This window comes from Lissotriton helveticus, chromosome 12, assembly GCF_964261635.1.
Source record: "Lissotriton helveticus chromosome 12, aLisHel1.1, whole genome shotgun sequence".
In the NCBI taxonomy this organism is placed as follows: domain Eukaryota; kingdom Metazoa; phylum Chordata; class Amphibia; order Caudata; family Salamandridae; genus Lissotriton; species Lissotriton helveticus.
Genome location: NC_136073.1, coordinates 172,860,994 through 172,877,887, shown reverse-complemented (window position 1 = coordinate 172,877,887; position 16,894 = coordinate 172,860,994). Strand labels below are relative to the sequence as shown.

Here is a 16,894-nt window from a genome sequence, read left to right as displayed (position 1 = left end):
GGCCATCTTCAGAACTGCACGACGCTTGTCCAGCACGACCGCTGAGTGACCCTCGACTGAGTGCTTTGGGGTAAGAGAAGCCCCGACCCTGAGCAGCTCCAGCACTGAAGTTCAGCCCCCCTGCATCCACGAGATCTGCGTGGGGCCCTACTGCTTTTTGCTGCTCACCGCGTTGTCCCGGTCGCTTGCCCGTTGGCTAGTGGCCCTCTCACGACGCTCCACAACGACAACTACTGCTGGTCTGGTTGCTCCAGACTAGCCCTTGCTCCCCTCCAAAAGAGGAGCACCATGGACCCTCCTGGTCCACTCAAGACGCCATTTTAGGTCCACCGCGTGGGCCTTGCATTTGCCAAGACTTGTTGCCCAATCCTGGGTCCAGCGACGTCGACAGCAAGTACCTTCGTGGGACAGCTCGCACCTCCATCCTGGTCGCCCACAACGCCTCCTGGTCCGAGAGACTGCAGAGCCCAGCAGCGCCCACTCACCTGGCTGAGGTGACTTCGTCCGGTGCCATCCTGGTGCCCACTCAAATCACTGGCTAGTGATTCAGAACTTGGTCCCCTCTGCTTACAGGTTTCTTCTTCCCTGATCCAGGCTTGGATCACCACGAACTCCTTCACTGGCCGCCTGCCAGCAACTTCTTTCCTTCAGGCTCCTGGATCTTCAACAAGGGTTTCCGACGTAACTTCAACCCTATGCAGCCGCAGCCCCTGGGCTAGGTAACCTGAGTACTCCGGTGCTCCAGCATAGTCCAACACCCTAAGTGTTCGGATCCACTCTTGTTTTCGACCCACCTAGTCGAGTTCGCCCGAGAACAGTAACTTTGCAACTGCTAGCCTCCATAGACTTTTTCCCGCCTTACGCGTGAGAGTTCCCACTCTGCACACGACGTCCACAGGCCTCCTGCATCTAATCCCAGTGTTTAGAATTGTAGGCCTAGCGATTCCTGAGTCTAGAAAAGTATTATTTACCTGCTAGCAAGTTCGCATACCACTTACTGAGTATATGGTTTTTCGTGCCCCTAGGGCATTTGTGTAAATTGTGCGACTTAAAGTATTTTCTTAAGAGTTTTGTTGTGTGCTTAGCTCCCTGACTCATAAAGAGTTCAGGGTAGACTTGTTATAAATAAATATCTGTTTATTTTCATAACAACTTGTGTGGTGTCCTTTCACTTGGTGTTCAAGGGGTAATGTGATGGTAAAACAGCTGGCTTAACACGCCCTCTAGAGTCTTAGCATTAGACTGCTCGTATCCATGCTACTAGTATAGCTGGTCTATCAGGTTGACTTACAACCAATCATCAATAAGGGTTGTTTGGACTGATACATAGTGTTCTCTAGAATAGTGAGCACTGCATATAGGCCAACTTCTCACACTGCTGCTATAAAAGGAAATTCTCCAGGAGAGGCAGCCTGATAAGAGAACAAATGCCCATGCCCAGGAGTATGGGATACCATATTCTTCGTGCTCAATCCGGGACCACTAGGATGACTGGGGCCTGGTCAATCCTGATCTTATTCCGAACTTCGGACATGAGATGTATCGACGGGAAGGCATACAGGAGTCCCAAGTTCCACTCTAATTAGAACGTGACTCAGCCCCGAGAACCACCTTGGAAACTCCAATGCATAAACGTGTAGACATTGGAAATATCTGCAGAGCCCGCACTTGCCATCTGGAGTGCTTGACCAGCAATAGGCCATCAGTTCCAGCAGTCTTTGAGTTATCCTCACTGAGAGAGAGCACATCAGGATCATAGCCTGAACATACTGGAATTTCCACTCCTGGGGATAGGTGCAAAACTGCACCATGTCCAGAATGGCTCTGATGAAGGGGAGCATCTGTGAAGTCAGCGGGTCAATCACCCTGTGGGGAGTTTGCAACACTCTCCACAGAGTTAAACCCCGCAGATATAGGAGGGGACCTATTCCCTTGCGCAGTTTTTTTTAGTAGAATCTTTTGAGCAAGTGTCTTAACGAGGCAACTCCGGATACACGACCATTGGCGCGAAAAGAAGGAACTGATGTCACAGCACATGGATACCGGCTACTTAGGCGCACTTAAATCGTATCTGATGAAGAACGCCATCTGCTGGTACTCAAGGGTACTGCTAAAGATTTTCCAGATCCAGTATGATGTCGGGGGAGTGTTCAAAAGGTGAGGAATATGCAGTTAGAAATTTCTAACGGAATACAAATAATTACAGTAATCCAAACAAGGCCCAATTATTGCTGGATCGACTGAAAAGTGCACAGAAGCTAGAAGGAATAAAATAATCTTTCTTCAGATGAAAAAATAAGCAGGCATGAGTTTATTAATCTGTGGTTGGAATGAGGAATCGCCCAGCAGTACTCCACAGCACTCCTTACAACGCTAGGCCCTGATGCCATTCCCCCAATGACTGTTTTGCTGTGCCTCACACCTTGATAGGTGCTTTCACCTGCACCCACTGCCGGTTTTCTAGCAGCCATCCACCCACACCCTCCATGCAAACACTAACACGACCCTCAACACCCCCTCCAAATACACAAGCACCAACAACACTTTCACCCCCACCCCACAACACATGCCACAGTAAACACGCACATCAACATACTTGCATGCATGCTTCTCAAGAAAGGATCACTCAGCAAACACACAGCCAAAATATGAGATGTCCTCTTCATCGCAGAGACCTGGCTCAATCCCTCATCAACTCCAGACATCGCCACGGCTGTACCAGCAAACTACAAGATCGTTGAAAGTGCTTCCTTCACAAGCCAGGAGGAGGACTCTCTATCATCTACAAGGAATCCATCAAATGCACAACATCCACAGAGAACACCACCCCATTCACGGAACACCTGCACTTCAAGATGTAAATCTATGAAAATGTCACCCTAAACAGAACCTTTACCTACAGACCACCCGGACCATGAGCCACCTTTACCAACCTCATAGCCAACTTTGGCGTTCCGCTCACCCTCGACTCCGGAGCCTTCGTCCTCAACTTTCACTTGGAAAACCGAAACGAATCCTGCTCCACAGCACTCCTCGAAAGCCGGAGCAACATCTGACTCAACCAGCTCGTCCCAGGACCAACACATTGGACCCCATCTTCTCCACGAGCGATGGCAGCAACGAACCACTTTATTATCCCCTTCCAAATCAACACACCTCAATTCACCACCCCATCGAGGTTCAGCATTCCAAGTGGGGGCAAAATCGCAGAAGTAGACTGGGTCAGAGCCCTCAGCACAGATCAACCTAGCCCCACAGGCAACCTTGACAAGGACATCAACAACTGTATCAAGAACTGCGTGGACTCCCTTGCCCCAACAAGCATAGAAGATCAAACAAGCAGGCCAGCTGGTAGACAGAAGACCTCTGAGACACCAAATGACACTGTAAACAGCTAGAATGGAAATGGAGTGCCAGCAACAACAACACAGACATAACTACCTACAAGGCTGCACTCAGATGCTATCACCAGCAAATAAGAGACACCCAAGAAAAGCACTAATGGATCGCATCAAAGGAAGCTCCAACAGCTGGAAGAAGATTTTCTCGATCGTTAAGGATTTCGCTTTGTCCTTAGCCACGGTCAACAAAATCACTGCCTCTCAACAACTCTGTGACAACCTATCAAACTTCTTCCACAGCAAAATCGCAAACATCTACAGCAACTTCGCACTTAACCTAAATCCAGGGACCCGTTTCTAACCTACAGACCATCAACCAAGGCGGCCACCTGACCGAATGGAAAAACCTCACCAGAAACAAAACACAGAAGCAATCAATCAGACAATCCACTCAGGGATCCCAAAGGGACCATGTCTCCCTCTACATTTACAACCTAGTAACATTACAAGTCAACACCACCCTGACACATATCAACAACACAGTCATCACATTTGGCACTTATGCAGATGAATGGAAACTTGCAGAAATCAACGCCATCCTCAAGAAGCCCACAGTTGACCTACTCCCTCATCCAGACAAATAAGTGAGAAAGGCCACCACGAACTTCACCATCTTCTAGACAACACTCAATGAAGATACAGAAAGAACCACAGCATCGAAACAACACTCACTGCGGTCACTGACAACGTTTGAATCATCCAGAACTGAGAAGAAACAGCGGCCTTCATCCTGCTTGACCTCTCTGCAACCTCTCCCACAACACCTTCATCAGAAGACTCCACAAGATTGGCATACAACGATATACTCTCAAATGGATCTGTTCTTTTCTCTGGAAAGAACCCTCCCCTTTCACATCAGAGAGCAAGAGAGTGATATGTGGAGTCCTACAGGTATAGTCAACCAGCCCCACCTGTTTCGCCATTTACATGACATCGATTGCCAACATCATCCAATCACAAGACATCACCGTAATCTCCAACATCGAAGACACCCAACTCATCCTCTCCATGACGGACTAGACATCCATCACCAGAACCAGCTTCACCAACTGCATGACAATGGTTGCCGACCGGATGTAAACCAACTGCCAACAACTCAACTCAGGCAAGAAAGAAGCACAGGTTTTGGCAACAAGACCTCCCCATAGGACTTCACCTTGTGGCCATCGGAGCTAGGACCAACACCACACACCACACAAGAAATCTAGGGATCATCATACAAGACAAGCTCAACAGGACGTCTCAAGTCAAAGCAGTGTGCACCTCCTGCTTCCTTATCCTACGCGTGCTACAACAGATCTTCAAATGGTTGCCTCAGAACACCAGGACAGTCGTGCAAGCACTCATCAACAGCACGCTGGACTACAACAGCACTCTATGCGAGAATCTCGATTTAAGTCCTACACAGACTCCAGACCATCCAGAACACAGCTGCAAGACTCGTACTCCCACATCACACTGTACCTCAAGAAACTTCACTCGCTCCCTATTCACAAGAGCAGCCAATTCATTCATTCATTTAAAATCTTTATTCGGTCTGGTTAAAAATAGACCATAAAGGGACATAAAATCTAATAAAAATCCATGATATATCAATAATACTAGTATAAGTGTGTTCAATAATTTAGAAATAGAGAAAAATAAGTTCACATCTATCACCAATTTCATCATACGTCCGAATTAAAAAAGGAACCTAAGCACAATTTTCCATGTTGCAGTTGGCCGAGCTTAACCAGGACTAGTACAAGAGAGGAGAACAAAAACCTCAAAAATAGGGTTTGCCATGTACTCCTATCTTGTCCAGTCCCAAAAGTGCATTATTCAAATTAAATTATAAAAAAGTAAGGTACGATAAATTATGTGCAGTTAAAAGTTTCTTGTTAACCCCTTCCACGCTGATGACGAGCTGGGCTCGTCATGAGGTAGCCTCCTGGCACGCTGATGACGAGCCCAGCTCGTCACGTAACATGCGCTTTAAAAAATCTCAGCGTACGAGCGGAATTCCGCCCGCACGCATGCGGTTAAAAGCATGAGTCGCATATCGTAGATCCATAGATGGTTTCCACGCTTTGTCCCAATACGAAGTTAGGGTAAAATAAATATTCTTTCTAGCCTAAAAATGGCCCAAAGAAAAGATGACACACCACAACAGATCTCTATAGTAGGCAATGATTGCAGATAAAAATATGCAGGGTGGCATTATGTAAAATTAAGCGATTGGTAATATATAGAACTTCATCATATGACTATCAAATGCACACAAAAAACACATGAATTGTATTTTGTGCCATTGCACCATCGCATGGACAGTTAATTAGGTTTGTAGACCAATCGTTCATTTTTGGAAAACTGATTAGGCGATGAAAATGTACAATCTTAAGCCTGTCAAGACAAACCTATGCATGGGCTTTAATACAACTTTAAGATAGGGTTGCATTTCGAATGTGGTTAATATTAGTTGTTTTCTTAAAACAACAGGCTTTGGAGCAGACAATTCAAACTTTTCATGTACACATACAAAGCCCTAAACACCACAGGACCAGAATACCTAACAGCCACATACACTTTCACCAACCCACAAGTCACCTACACTCTGCCTCACTCTCACACATTCCCCGCATCTGCAAAAGCAAAAATGGACATCACTCATTCTCCTACATAGACCCCAAGACATGGAACAACCTCCCTCAAAACATCACAGCCTTCTCCTCACTTATTGAGTTACGCAAAAAAAAGACTTGGCTCTTCGTAGAAACACCTTGGGCACCTCACACCTGCCCAAGCGCCTGAATATCCTCTCAGGTGATTAGTGCACTATACAAATGAATGTTACACAACAAAAATCACCACTTAATCTCGTGCACACTGTACTGATTCAGGAGAAGGACACATGGAGTCAGGCCACCAGCTATATGACCAAGGCCTCAAACACTAAAACCTCAGTTTAACCTGAGCTCAATCTTAAATAGTTACAGGCTAACCAACCAGCCACTGTTTAATTCCAATACAGAGATTTTCAGAAGAGAAAGTCCCCAGAACATCCAATTTATAAATGATTTCGGTGTCATTTGCATACCACATGCAAGTTAAATTAAGTTTCTTGATCAAACTTGCCACGGAGATTGAATAGGCTTGGACTTTAAATAGATCCTTGGGGGCACCACAGTGAAATGAGAGTAGGGAGTAGCCATAGAAACGTATTGATTGCAATTTTTCAGAAAACAAGAGAAGCATTTAAAAACTCGATCCATAATACTGCAGTTCTTTAACATGGTCAGTAAAATGTCATGGGACAATGTCAAAAGTCCTGGTAAGTTGAATGATTTAGCTAGAGCAGAAGGAGATAAACTGAAAGATAAGTGGAGAGTACTCTACATTCTCGGGAAGGGGCTAGCAACTGACTAATTGTGCTTCCTTCTTCCTTCCAAGCTTGTTCTTTGTAAGGTGGGATGGCATTACTGTGCTGATCACTAAACATGGTCCACGGTGCATGAAAGTTCCTTTCTGTTGCATTAGTGTTATGTCTGTTAGTGCAGCTAAAGTCAACCTGCAGCTAACATAATATGGCTATCTCGCACACATCTTAAGCATCACCACTTCGAATAGTTTCCTAGGCCCATAAGTTTTTACATCTGCACACTGAAGAGTTGGTGCCCCCCACGTTGCATACAATCAGGACTGACTTACTTGTAGTATGCATTTATTATCAAGAAAGCCCTGCAACACATGACAAGTTCACTATTTATAAAGGGCAAACTCTAACAATAACCCCTATTGGTGGCAGCGAGATGAAGGAAATTGCCAACAGTCATCCCTGCATGGTGTTGACAAGAAAACACATTAGAAAATATTGCACATAGCGGTACCGTTAAAATAGAGATTACTAATAATTTCTCATAAAATGAGCAGATGACCGGGTGTGCCGGAAAAGAGCGGGAAGCATGCAAAGTGGTCATTGGGGGCAATGCACCAAAAAAGAGAACTGATCGTACTGGTGGGAAGTACACGGACAAATGCAGAAAGAAGGAAGAATAGGTTCAGATATTAAATAGGATGTGACTATTTAACTACTTGGTGTGCAGTGGAAGAAATCATGACAACGGTAATGAGAGCAGATGACCAGCACAACTCACAAGAACTTTAATACAAAGCACAGCATTACGCTACCAAGATAGGATCATTAAATACTATTATAAACCCAAAATGATAATGACAAAGTCTTTGATGGAAAGGCTGATGCCACACAAGAGGACCACGGCTATGTGAAACTCCTGGGTCCAACTGTAATAATCACCTACATATCCGCCTTGATCACCTGCTCTCACCACCACCACAAAGCACAGACAATGTGCATATGAACTGCTGTACCCACTTTGTAGCTGAAACGTGCCATAAGAGCTACGAAGAAGGGCAATGGCGCAGGCAGCCTGAGACCCACTGGAAAGCTTATCACCAAGTCCACTGGAGATGCAGTTGGAGGGGGAGGAGGGAAGGGGGGGAAGTAAGATAGCTGCGGAATATCATGTAAGGAGGAGTCACTCCGAGTCAGAAACCAGAAGCCCACATGGAACCAGGTCTGGAAAACTGTAACGTGAAGCTGATTCTTCAGGAGATCAAGTAGGCAGCATCACTGGAAAGGGAAAGCCGCCACCAGAGTGACTCAATGGCCAGTAAGGAGAGAAAGTCTAGATGATGGGCCCTGAAATGGCAAGGATGACCTACTCCCGAGCTCATATGGGATATAATTCTACTGAGCCAGAGAAAGGAGACATCATATGCAGACTCACTCAGGTCTGCGTCCGCCTCCCTCGTGCAATATCGAAACATAGGCCCACATGGTAACGGAATCAACAAGCACACCAATAGACAGGGGGCCCCCGTTAACAATAGACCCGCTAGGGAAAAGCAACCAGCACTCAATAAATAGCAAAGTGGTGAAGTGTGCAGGAAATAGTGCACAACTTGACTACCACAAATAAAGAAAGAAAGAAAATTGGGACAAGTGAGTGCCACCGGTGTTCCGCCCGTCCCTCACCCCCCACATCCAATAGGTCTTAAAAAGACTGGTGAGGAGGGGGAGATGCATATATAATTTTAAGATGAGGCAGAATATCAGAATTGGAAGGAAAAGAAAACACAGAGAAAAGCCCTAAAGCCAAGAACAAAGGACAGGGCTCGAAGATGAAAGATAACAGGCCACACAGGAGGCCTCGGATTATGCCAGCTGGAGAGTTACCTACAGCTGGACGGCAGTGAGTAACTTGACCTATTTAATTTTCAAATACACAGGAGCATGGTGCCCATAAAGCACTGCTTACCACCAATACCTGGGGAAACAGAAGCGAAAGAGAAAGCCAGAGGATTCCCACCCCTTTTCTTTGGTGCACCCGAAATATGGAACACAGCAGCATATGGAGGAAGAGATTGTGAATAGCCAGGATTATGGACCAAAATGGGGTGGGAAGCCCTTTCAACAAAAAAAGATGGAAAAATATGCATTTATGCCCAACAGGTCAGTGGTTACAACACCCCCCCTCCCAATGCAGAGCGAAAATGAGGTCATGGGCTAAATATCAGAGGTAAATGATGACTAAGAATCAACAATAAAGGATGTTTCTACTGGCAGAGAGATGCTATTAAACTGTAATCAAAAATCAGTTTGGTAGCAATGGAGGTCAAACTACTTAGAACTGATTTCAAGAAGATGAGTTAGAGTCTTGCAAACTGAACAGACCCTCAAAATGATGAAAACAGAAATCAAAACTCTACGTACCACGGTATATTAGCACAAGGAAAAAGATAGAGTCAAGAACTATTTGTCAAGGACCGGATACTCAATAATCTCGAACCTAAGGGCTTATGAATCCTCTTTTCAGTTGAAAGAGGACACAGGGCACCAATCCCACCTCCAAAGCCTGGAACACCACCACATGCAGTTATTACCTACATTTTCAACCATTGTTACAAAGGTGTGATCCTGCAGGCAGCTAGAAGGCAGAGGCATTTACAATATGAGAATGACACAATTGAAATCTTCTAGGACTTCACCTTTACGATACAAAAACGCTTCAAAGTAGCAAAAAGAATAATAAGGGAACAAGAAAAAATATAGGATGTTGTTTCCAGCAAGATAATGTATTAGAGCTGCTGGGAGTTCTGGATCTTTGTCACACCTAAAGAAGCATGGGGCTGGATGGAGAAGTGGCACTCCGTTACCAGGAGGCATCATACTTGTAAAACAAAGTCACTAGTCAGAGGAAACAGTTGATCAGGAGAGTGAGACAGAAATAGGAGCTACAGGTTGTGAAAACTGAACAAAAATCTTCAGGAATACTACAAATAGCCACCAGGAAGGGAACATACCAGGATTAAACACTGCAGAATACACACGTTGAAAATTCGACATGATTAACAATAAGTATGTGTGATGGAACAGGAGAGGAAACATTAAGACTTCAAAGCAGAAATACCAAGAATATCAAGTAAGTGGGGAAGAATTTTTTTTTTTTTTTTTAAAAGCTTTTGGTTTTGTAAACTGGCTTTATCTTCACCAAGTGCCTCACAAAATTAACCTCGTCATCACTTTCGAGCCTAATTAACACCATTAGATGCCTCAACCTAAGCTTCTGTCCCCATCCTCTTTGCTTTAGTAATGGAGCCAATCGTACAAAGGGTGAAGCATGATACGTTAGTGTGGGGTATTGGGTGGAAGGCTGGTTTGGAGGACCCCATTTCATTTCATTCAGATACCATGTTGCTTTTTGTTCAAAACCCGAGCAGTCCAACCCACGACTTCGGTTTTGCACATATCCTACCTAACCAATGGTCCACTGAAGACCTTCTCTAAAATACAAAAAATGTCCACAACAGAGCTGTAAGAATTATTTTTGTGACGGAAAAAACACAAGCTCATCTCACCTTACTAACCAATTACACTGGCTTCAAATTAGCGATCAAGTCAAAACAAACTGTACGAGCATATAGTCAATCATCTCAACACATCAAACGGAGAAGAAAAAAACTTAGAGTAAACTACTCTCCAAAGCAGGCATTCAATTAGGGAACTTCCTCACTACAGACTGCAAAAATGCCACATTCCTTAAAGCTTTGAAGGCGAAGCTAATGTTGGCATTTTATATTCAGATCTGATGAAGAACCATAACATTTCTATTTAATCTGTCCCTCTGGTAATTGCATATCATGTAACGCATTGATCATATTTTTATATTTTCTGTCCTCTGTTTTCCTTCTGTAATACCAAGGTCCCTTCAACCCAATTACTTGCTCTCACCCCTGAGGCGGAAGCCGGGGGCATCTCTGTCTCTCTTGACCTATTTAAATGCAATTTAGCGTGAGTGTGACACAGACATATTTACGATTGAGATCTTTTAATAATTGTAAATATTTTAACCTGATGCTTTTTTAACTCAGCCATTGACCTCCTTGCTTGTTCTGACGAGAGTAAATTCGTCACAGGGGTCCTTGCTCTCTCTCCCCCGGCGCAGCCGAGCACAGCGCTCTCGCCGGCCGGGAGAACGCGGAACCGCCATCTTGGGGGGAGGCAGGGTAGCGCTCCAGCTCCTGGACGCCTCCCGCCCTCCCTCGCTATTTAAGGTTCGCGTTTTCAGCTTACTGCAGATTACTTGCTCTCACCCCTGAGGCGGAAGCCGGGGGCATCTCTGTCTCTCTTGACCTATTTAAATGCAATTTAGCGTGAGTGTGACACAGACATATTTACGATTGAGATCTTTTAATAATTGTAAATATTTTAACCTGATGCTTTTTTAACTCAGCCATTGACCTCCTTGCTTGTTCTGACGAGAGTAAATTCGTCACAGGGGTCCTTGCTCTCTCTCCCCCGGTGCAGCCGAGCACAGCGCTCTCGCCGGCCGGGAGAACGCGGAACCGCCATCTTGGGGGGAGGCAGGGTAGCGCTCCAGCTCCTGGACGCCTCCCGCCCTCCCTCGCTATTTAAGGTTCGCGTTTTCAGCTTACTGCAGATTACTTGCTCTCACCCCTGAGGCGGAAGCCGGGGGCATCTCTGTCTCTCTTGACCTATTTAAATGCAATTTAGCGTGAGTGTGACACAGACATATTTACGATTGAGATCTTTTAATAATTGTAAATATTTTAACCTGATGCTTTTTTAACTCAGCCATTGACCTCCTTGCTTGTTCTGACGAGAGTAAATTCGTCACAGGGGTCCTTGCTCTCTCTCCCCCGGCGCAGCCGAGCACAGCGCTCTCGCCGGCCGGGAGAACGCGGAACCGCCATCTTGGGGGGAGGCAGGGTAGCGCTCCAGCTCCTGGACGCCTCCCACCCTCCTTTCACCCTTAGAAGAATGGATAAAAGTAAGGGGCCATCCCGCCCGCGCAGCGGGCGGGCGCAGCGGGCGCGCCGATGGCGCGCCGAAGGCGCGCCTAAGGCAAGCCCGTCTGCGCCCGTCCGCGCCGGGCCCGCGCCCAGCGCCGGACCCCCTGTTTCTTGCTCCCCAAATATCTCCTGGTCTATCGACCAACTTTATCTCATTCGCCAAGGTGCCTGCAGCCCTACCACCTGCTGTAATCCTCACAGCCTGGATAATTCCACCTATACTTGCTCACGCTGCAAATTTGCCGTCCCTGCTTCTTCTAAATCAATTCTTCAGTCTAAGAATGCCATGACTCACCAGCCCTCGACCACCTTAAAAGCTGCCCTAATTAATTGTAGATCGCTACCCGCTCATGCCGCTGATATCTGGTTGTCGCTAGATACTAATAACTGGGACTTATTATTTTTGACAGAAACCTGGCTTAAAGATTCAACTAACCCGGACATAAATTTGGCCATTCCATCCGGCTATCATCTATTGGGCATTAATCGTGACAGTTCTAAACCAGGTGGGGGCCTCGCTGTTATTGCGAAATCTCACCTCAAATTAAACATTACGAAAATCCCCAACCTTGGCCTCATTGAAGCCATGTATTTCACAACTATGGATTCCGCAAGTATTATCTTTGCTGGCATCCTGGTTTACAATCCCCCCTCGGCCACCTCCTCATCTCTAAGTGCCCTGATGCACTCAATCGCAGACTTTTCACTTAAACATTCCTACTTCACAGTGTTAGGAGACTTTAATCTTCATATTGATAACCCTTCCTGTGCACAAGCTTCTTCATTCCTGGAAACTCTACAAGGCCTTACATTGTCCCAATTAGTTAATGGCCCTACTCATAAAGCAGGCCACACACTTGATCTTATTTTCACTAATCATCCTGGTATTTCTTCTTTCTCCCCCCTCCCCCTCACTTGGTCAGATCATTATCTTCTTCCTTTTGATATTACCTGCCCTGCTCCTCCCCCTCCTGCTTCTCTTAACAGAGCTAGCGGTCGCAAATGGACCAAAGTTACCTGTGAGTCTATCGACTCCTGCTTTCAGTTTCAATTCAAGCAGTCGGAAGATCTTGATAGGGAAACAGAGAGATATAACTCTGCCCTTATCTCTGCTTTGGATCACATTGCCCCGCTAACCCCTCTGGCATCCGCCAGATCCCGTCCTTCTTCCCCCTGGTTCTCCCCTACTTTACGCGAGGAAAAGAGCAGATGCAAGCAGCTGGAACGTATATGGCGCCAGACCTACGATCCTACTGCCAAATCCACGTACAAAAATGCCCTAAATAAGTTTTAAAAACTCAAACGCTCCTCGATGAGAGCCCACTTTTCAAAGCTTATTCAACAGGCGCAAAATTCATCCAAAACCCTTTTCACCATTGTGAAGGACTTTGTAAATCCCCCTGCTTTAAAAACTCAATGTGTTCCCACCCAAGCCCTTTGCAACGGTCTCTCAGATTTCTTTCAGGATAAAATAATCAAACTCTCTTCCTCCTTTGATATCTCTGCACTTAGTCCTCAGACTATTGCTTCTCATCCTTCACACTGTTCCTTTACCTCTTTCAATGAACTCACTCCTGAAACAGCACTGCCTCTTTTTCATAAAGTCAAGTCGGGATCTCCATTAGACCCAGTCCCTGCCAAAGTTATGAGCATCCTTGCCCCTGTTTTAATCAACCCTCTCCTTTCCATCTGGAATTTCTCCCTGGCCTGCGGCCACTTTCCTGAGGTCTGGAAACATGCCAGGCTACTCCCCATCCTGAAGAAGCCGGGCGCTGATCCCGTTCAATTCAGCAACTACCGGCCGATTTCGCTCCTGCCTAAACCTGCTAAAATGTTGGAGAAGGTGGTTCAGGAACAGCTGGCTCAATATTTAGAAACTAACCAGTTGCTGCACGATACTCAGTCCGGTTTTAGAACTGGCTACAGCACCGAGACCGCGCTGCTAGAGGTATCTGAGACTATTAGGGAATCAGTGGACAGGGGCGAGGAGGCCATGTTGGTTCTCCTCGACCTGTCCGCTGCATTTGATACCGTTTCACATGACATACTCACTGCCCGTCTACACCAACTGGGGTTTGGTGGCACAGTCTTAGCCTGGATTAAATCCTTTCTATCCGGTAGAACCCAAAGGGTACTGATGCATCCTTTTGAATCAGAAGATAAACCCCTCACGTGTGGAGTGCCTCAAGGCTCCGCCTTGAGCCCCTTATTATTTAATGTTTATTTGGCCCCGCTTGCCAGGGTAGTTGAGTCCTGGGGGGTCAGAGTGGTCTCCTATGCTGATGATACTCAGCTTGTTTTTTCATTCAGAGACCATTCTGACTCCCTCTTTTCCAACTTCAGAAACTGCCTGGGCAACATTTGCACCTGGATGGCTACCAATCATTTGGCTCTAAATACGGACAAGACTGAGGTCCTCTTTTTTAGCCAGAAGTCTACTCCCCCTGCTAACTTATGGTGGCCCACTGTCCTGAACCCCCCTCCTATACCTGTGCAGTCTGCCCGTAATCTTGGCTTTTTATTCGACAACACCCTTTCCTGTAAAGCCCAGGTTAATAAAGTTTCAACGGCCTGTTTCAATAAACTTCGCATGATAAGGAAGATCTTTCCCTATCTTCCTCAGTCCTCCCGCAAAACGATTGTTCAATCACTCATTATGGCACATCTCGATTACGCCAATAGCTTATATGCAGGTGCCCCTCTATATCTTATAGAAAGATTGCAAATCGTTCAGAACGCGGCAGCTAGGCTTATTGGTAACATCCCCGCTCGCAACTCGGTCAGAGGTTACCGAGATGAGCTACACTGGCTGCCTATAGCTAGACGGATTGACTTTAAGATTCTGATCCTTGCCTTTCGGGCAATCCATGGCACTTGCCCGGCCTATCTGAGCAAAAGACTCAAGATATCTTCTTCAGTGAGGCATTTGAGATCCAATAGCCTCCGATTATTGAATGTCCCCCGATTCAGACTGGCCCGTAGTGGTGGTAGAACTTTCACCGTTATTGCAGCCAGGCTCTGGAACAGCCTTCCTCTGGACCTTAGGTTCATTGAATCGGAACAAGTCTTTCGACGCAAACTAAAAACCTTGCTGTTTCCCAAACGTTAACTTAATTAAAGCTTCCCTGCTGGTCTTTTGGATGGTTCTGAACCTGGTAACCTCTCCTGCGATTTGACCTGTAATCTTAGCGCCGGGACACCCCCGCTGGAGGTAGCCGCGCGCTTTACAAGCTTCTAAAATAAATAAATAAATAAATAAATAATAAATAACCCAAACCCTCTTTTCTATCCACATTCTTTATTCACTAACTGCATTTAGAAGTAGTCAAATCTGGAACAAATTGCTCATAATAAATAATACAAAAAAACAAATACAGCATTAATAGGAACTGGATAAACAGGAGAGAAAAGTACTTACTCTTGGTCTAACAGCGCGACAGGGCACTTATACTGGGCTGTGCTAAACAAGCAGATATCCGCATACTGCCGTACTGTAGGGAGCAGAGATACACAAGACGTCATAAAGGACAATGTACCACAGGCTACACAAAGCAGTGTAAAATGCAAGAGAACAGGCAGCAAAATGTACTTACCTGTCATCCTAGTTCTTTATCATGGGTATTTTCTTTGGATTCATGAATATTAGTAAATCCTTGCCCAAGTGCAAGATACCAATACAAGTGGATAAAAGGTTAATTAAAAAAAATGTATGATAAAATGGCTGGGTTTCTCAAATGATGACCATTATAATTACACTTAAATTCAATAAAAACAGATGTGGTTAAAAAAAGAAGTGTAAAAAAATAGTAAAACAGATGTGGCTTGAAAAATCACACTTGATGGCCCTCAAAAAATCAAAATAAAGCAGGCAATTTACACTAAGGACATAACACCTCAAATGTGAAAATGTAACGCTGCTTCTTCCAGATGAACCACTAAACTTAATCAATAGCAGTATCAATTAGCAAGTTTATGATTTATCAAGGATCTAACCAGCTAAATCCAATAACACTTCTGTTCCAGGGGCACATTTTAAAAAATCTTTTTTTTACAAATTGAAATACAATACCCATCTGGATCAATATCAGAACTTACATAAATCAAAGAAAAGTAGCGATTGTAAGACAACACCACTGTGTGGTACCACATTGCTAGGTAAGACCTGAAAAATTTGATTATTTTTGGCGAGGTGGAGGGGGTGACAGGGCCCGTGGGCTAGCACAGGGGGAACTGTCCAAGGTTTTATGTTACTTTAGGTCGCGGACCACATTCCTTGCACCATTCCTAAATAGAATTAAAGGGTAATAACTTTTCCTCCTCCATCATGGTATTTTCTTTGATATTCATTAACACACCCAAAGATTATATAACTTTTATTAACTCCAGAGGATAATAGGCAAAATCATAAATCTAATCTTGCAAAAGTGTTGTGAAGAGCGCCCTTCTCTACTAAGGTGTCGGTTATGGATCATTTTTGCCGCTGAGGGTGTAACAACTGTACTTACCTGACCCTGGGAGACCCCCGAGGCTACCCCCAGAATCTTAACTCTGCCAGTCGAGTACTTACCCAAAGGACTGATAACTTGATTTCTCCCATAGGGTAACACTGGCTGATTTGCACTTGAAAATTCTTTTAAGTGTCGAGTTTTGCAACTTTGATCGACAAAAACAAAATTTCTCACCAGTGACCAGGAGAGATCCCAGTGCTGGATCTTTGTGCTCAGCACTGAACTTCAAAAGTAATTACAACTGTGATTTCCGATAACACAATTTCCTCCCTTAAAAAGTAATTACAACTGTGATTTTCCGATAACACAATTTCCTCATATAGGATAACATTGCCTGGTTTTTGCCAGAATTTCTTCTAAGTGTCGATTTTCAAAACATACAAATATTCCTTAAAAATCGCCTGTGTAACTAAAACTATTTCTTTCAACTGTTTACAGGAAATGCACCAGGGCTTAATCCAGGATCCAGCCCCGAGTAAGAAAAACATTTGTAAAGTGATTTTCTTGCATTTACTTACAACTACCCATTGAGCTCAATGTTACATTGTGTTTAACTTGTGTTGCATATTGCAACAACTGTATCTATTGCATTCTAAAATCTATTGCTATTTG

General features: G+C 45.0%; 1 protein-coding gene across 1 annotated transcript in view; it reads right to left on the bottom strand.

Moving 5' to 3' along the window:
• ARRB2 (arrestin beta 2) overlaps positions 1 to 16,894 on the bottom strand; it is a 255,504-nt gene that overhangs the window by 35,483 nt on the left and 203,127 nt on the right. Inside the window, exon 10 of the mRNA XM_078668394.1 lies at positions 15,193 to 15,265. Coding sequence (XP_078524520.1) covers positions 15,193 to 15,265 — 73 coding nt within the window. The remainder of the gene's footprint in view (positions 1 to 15,192; positions 15,266 to 16,894) is intronic.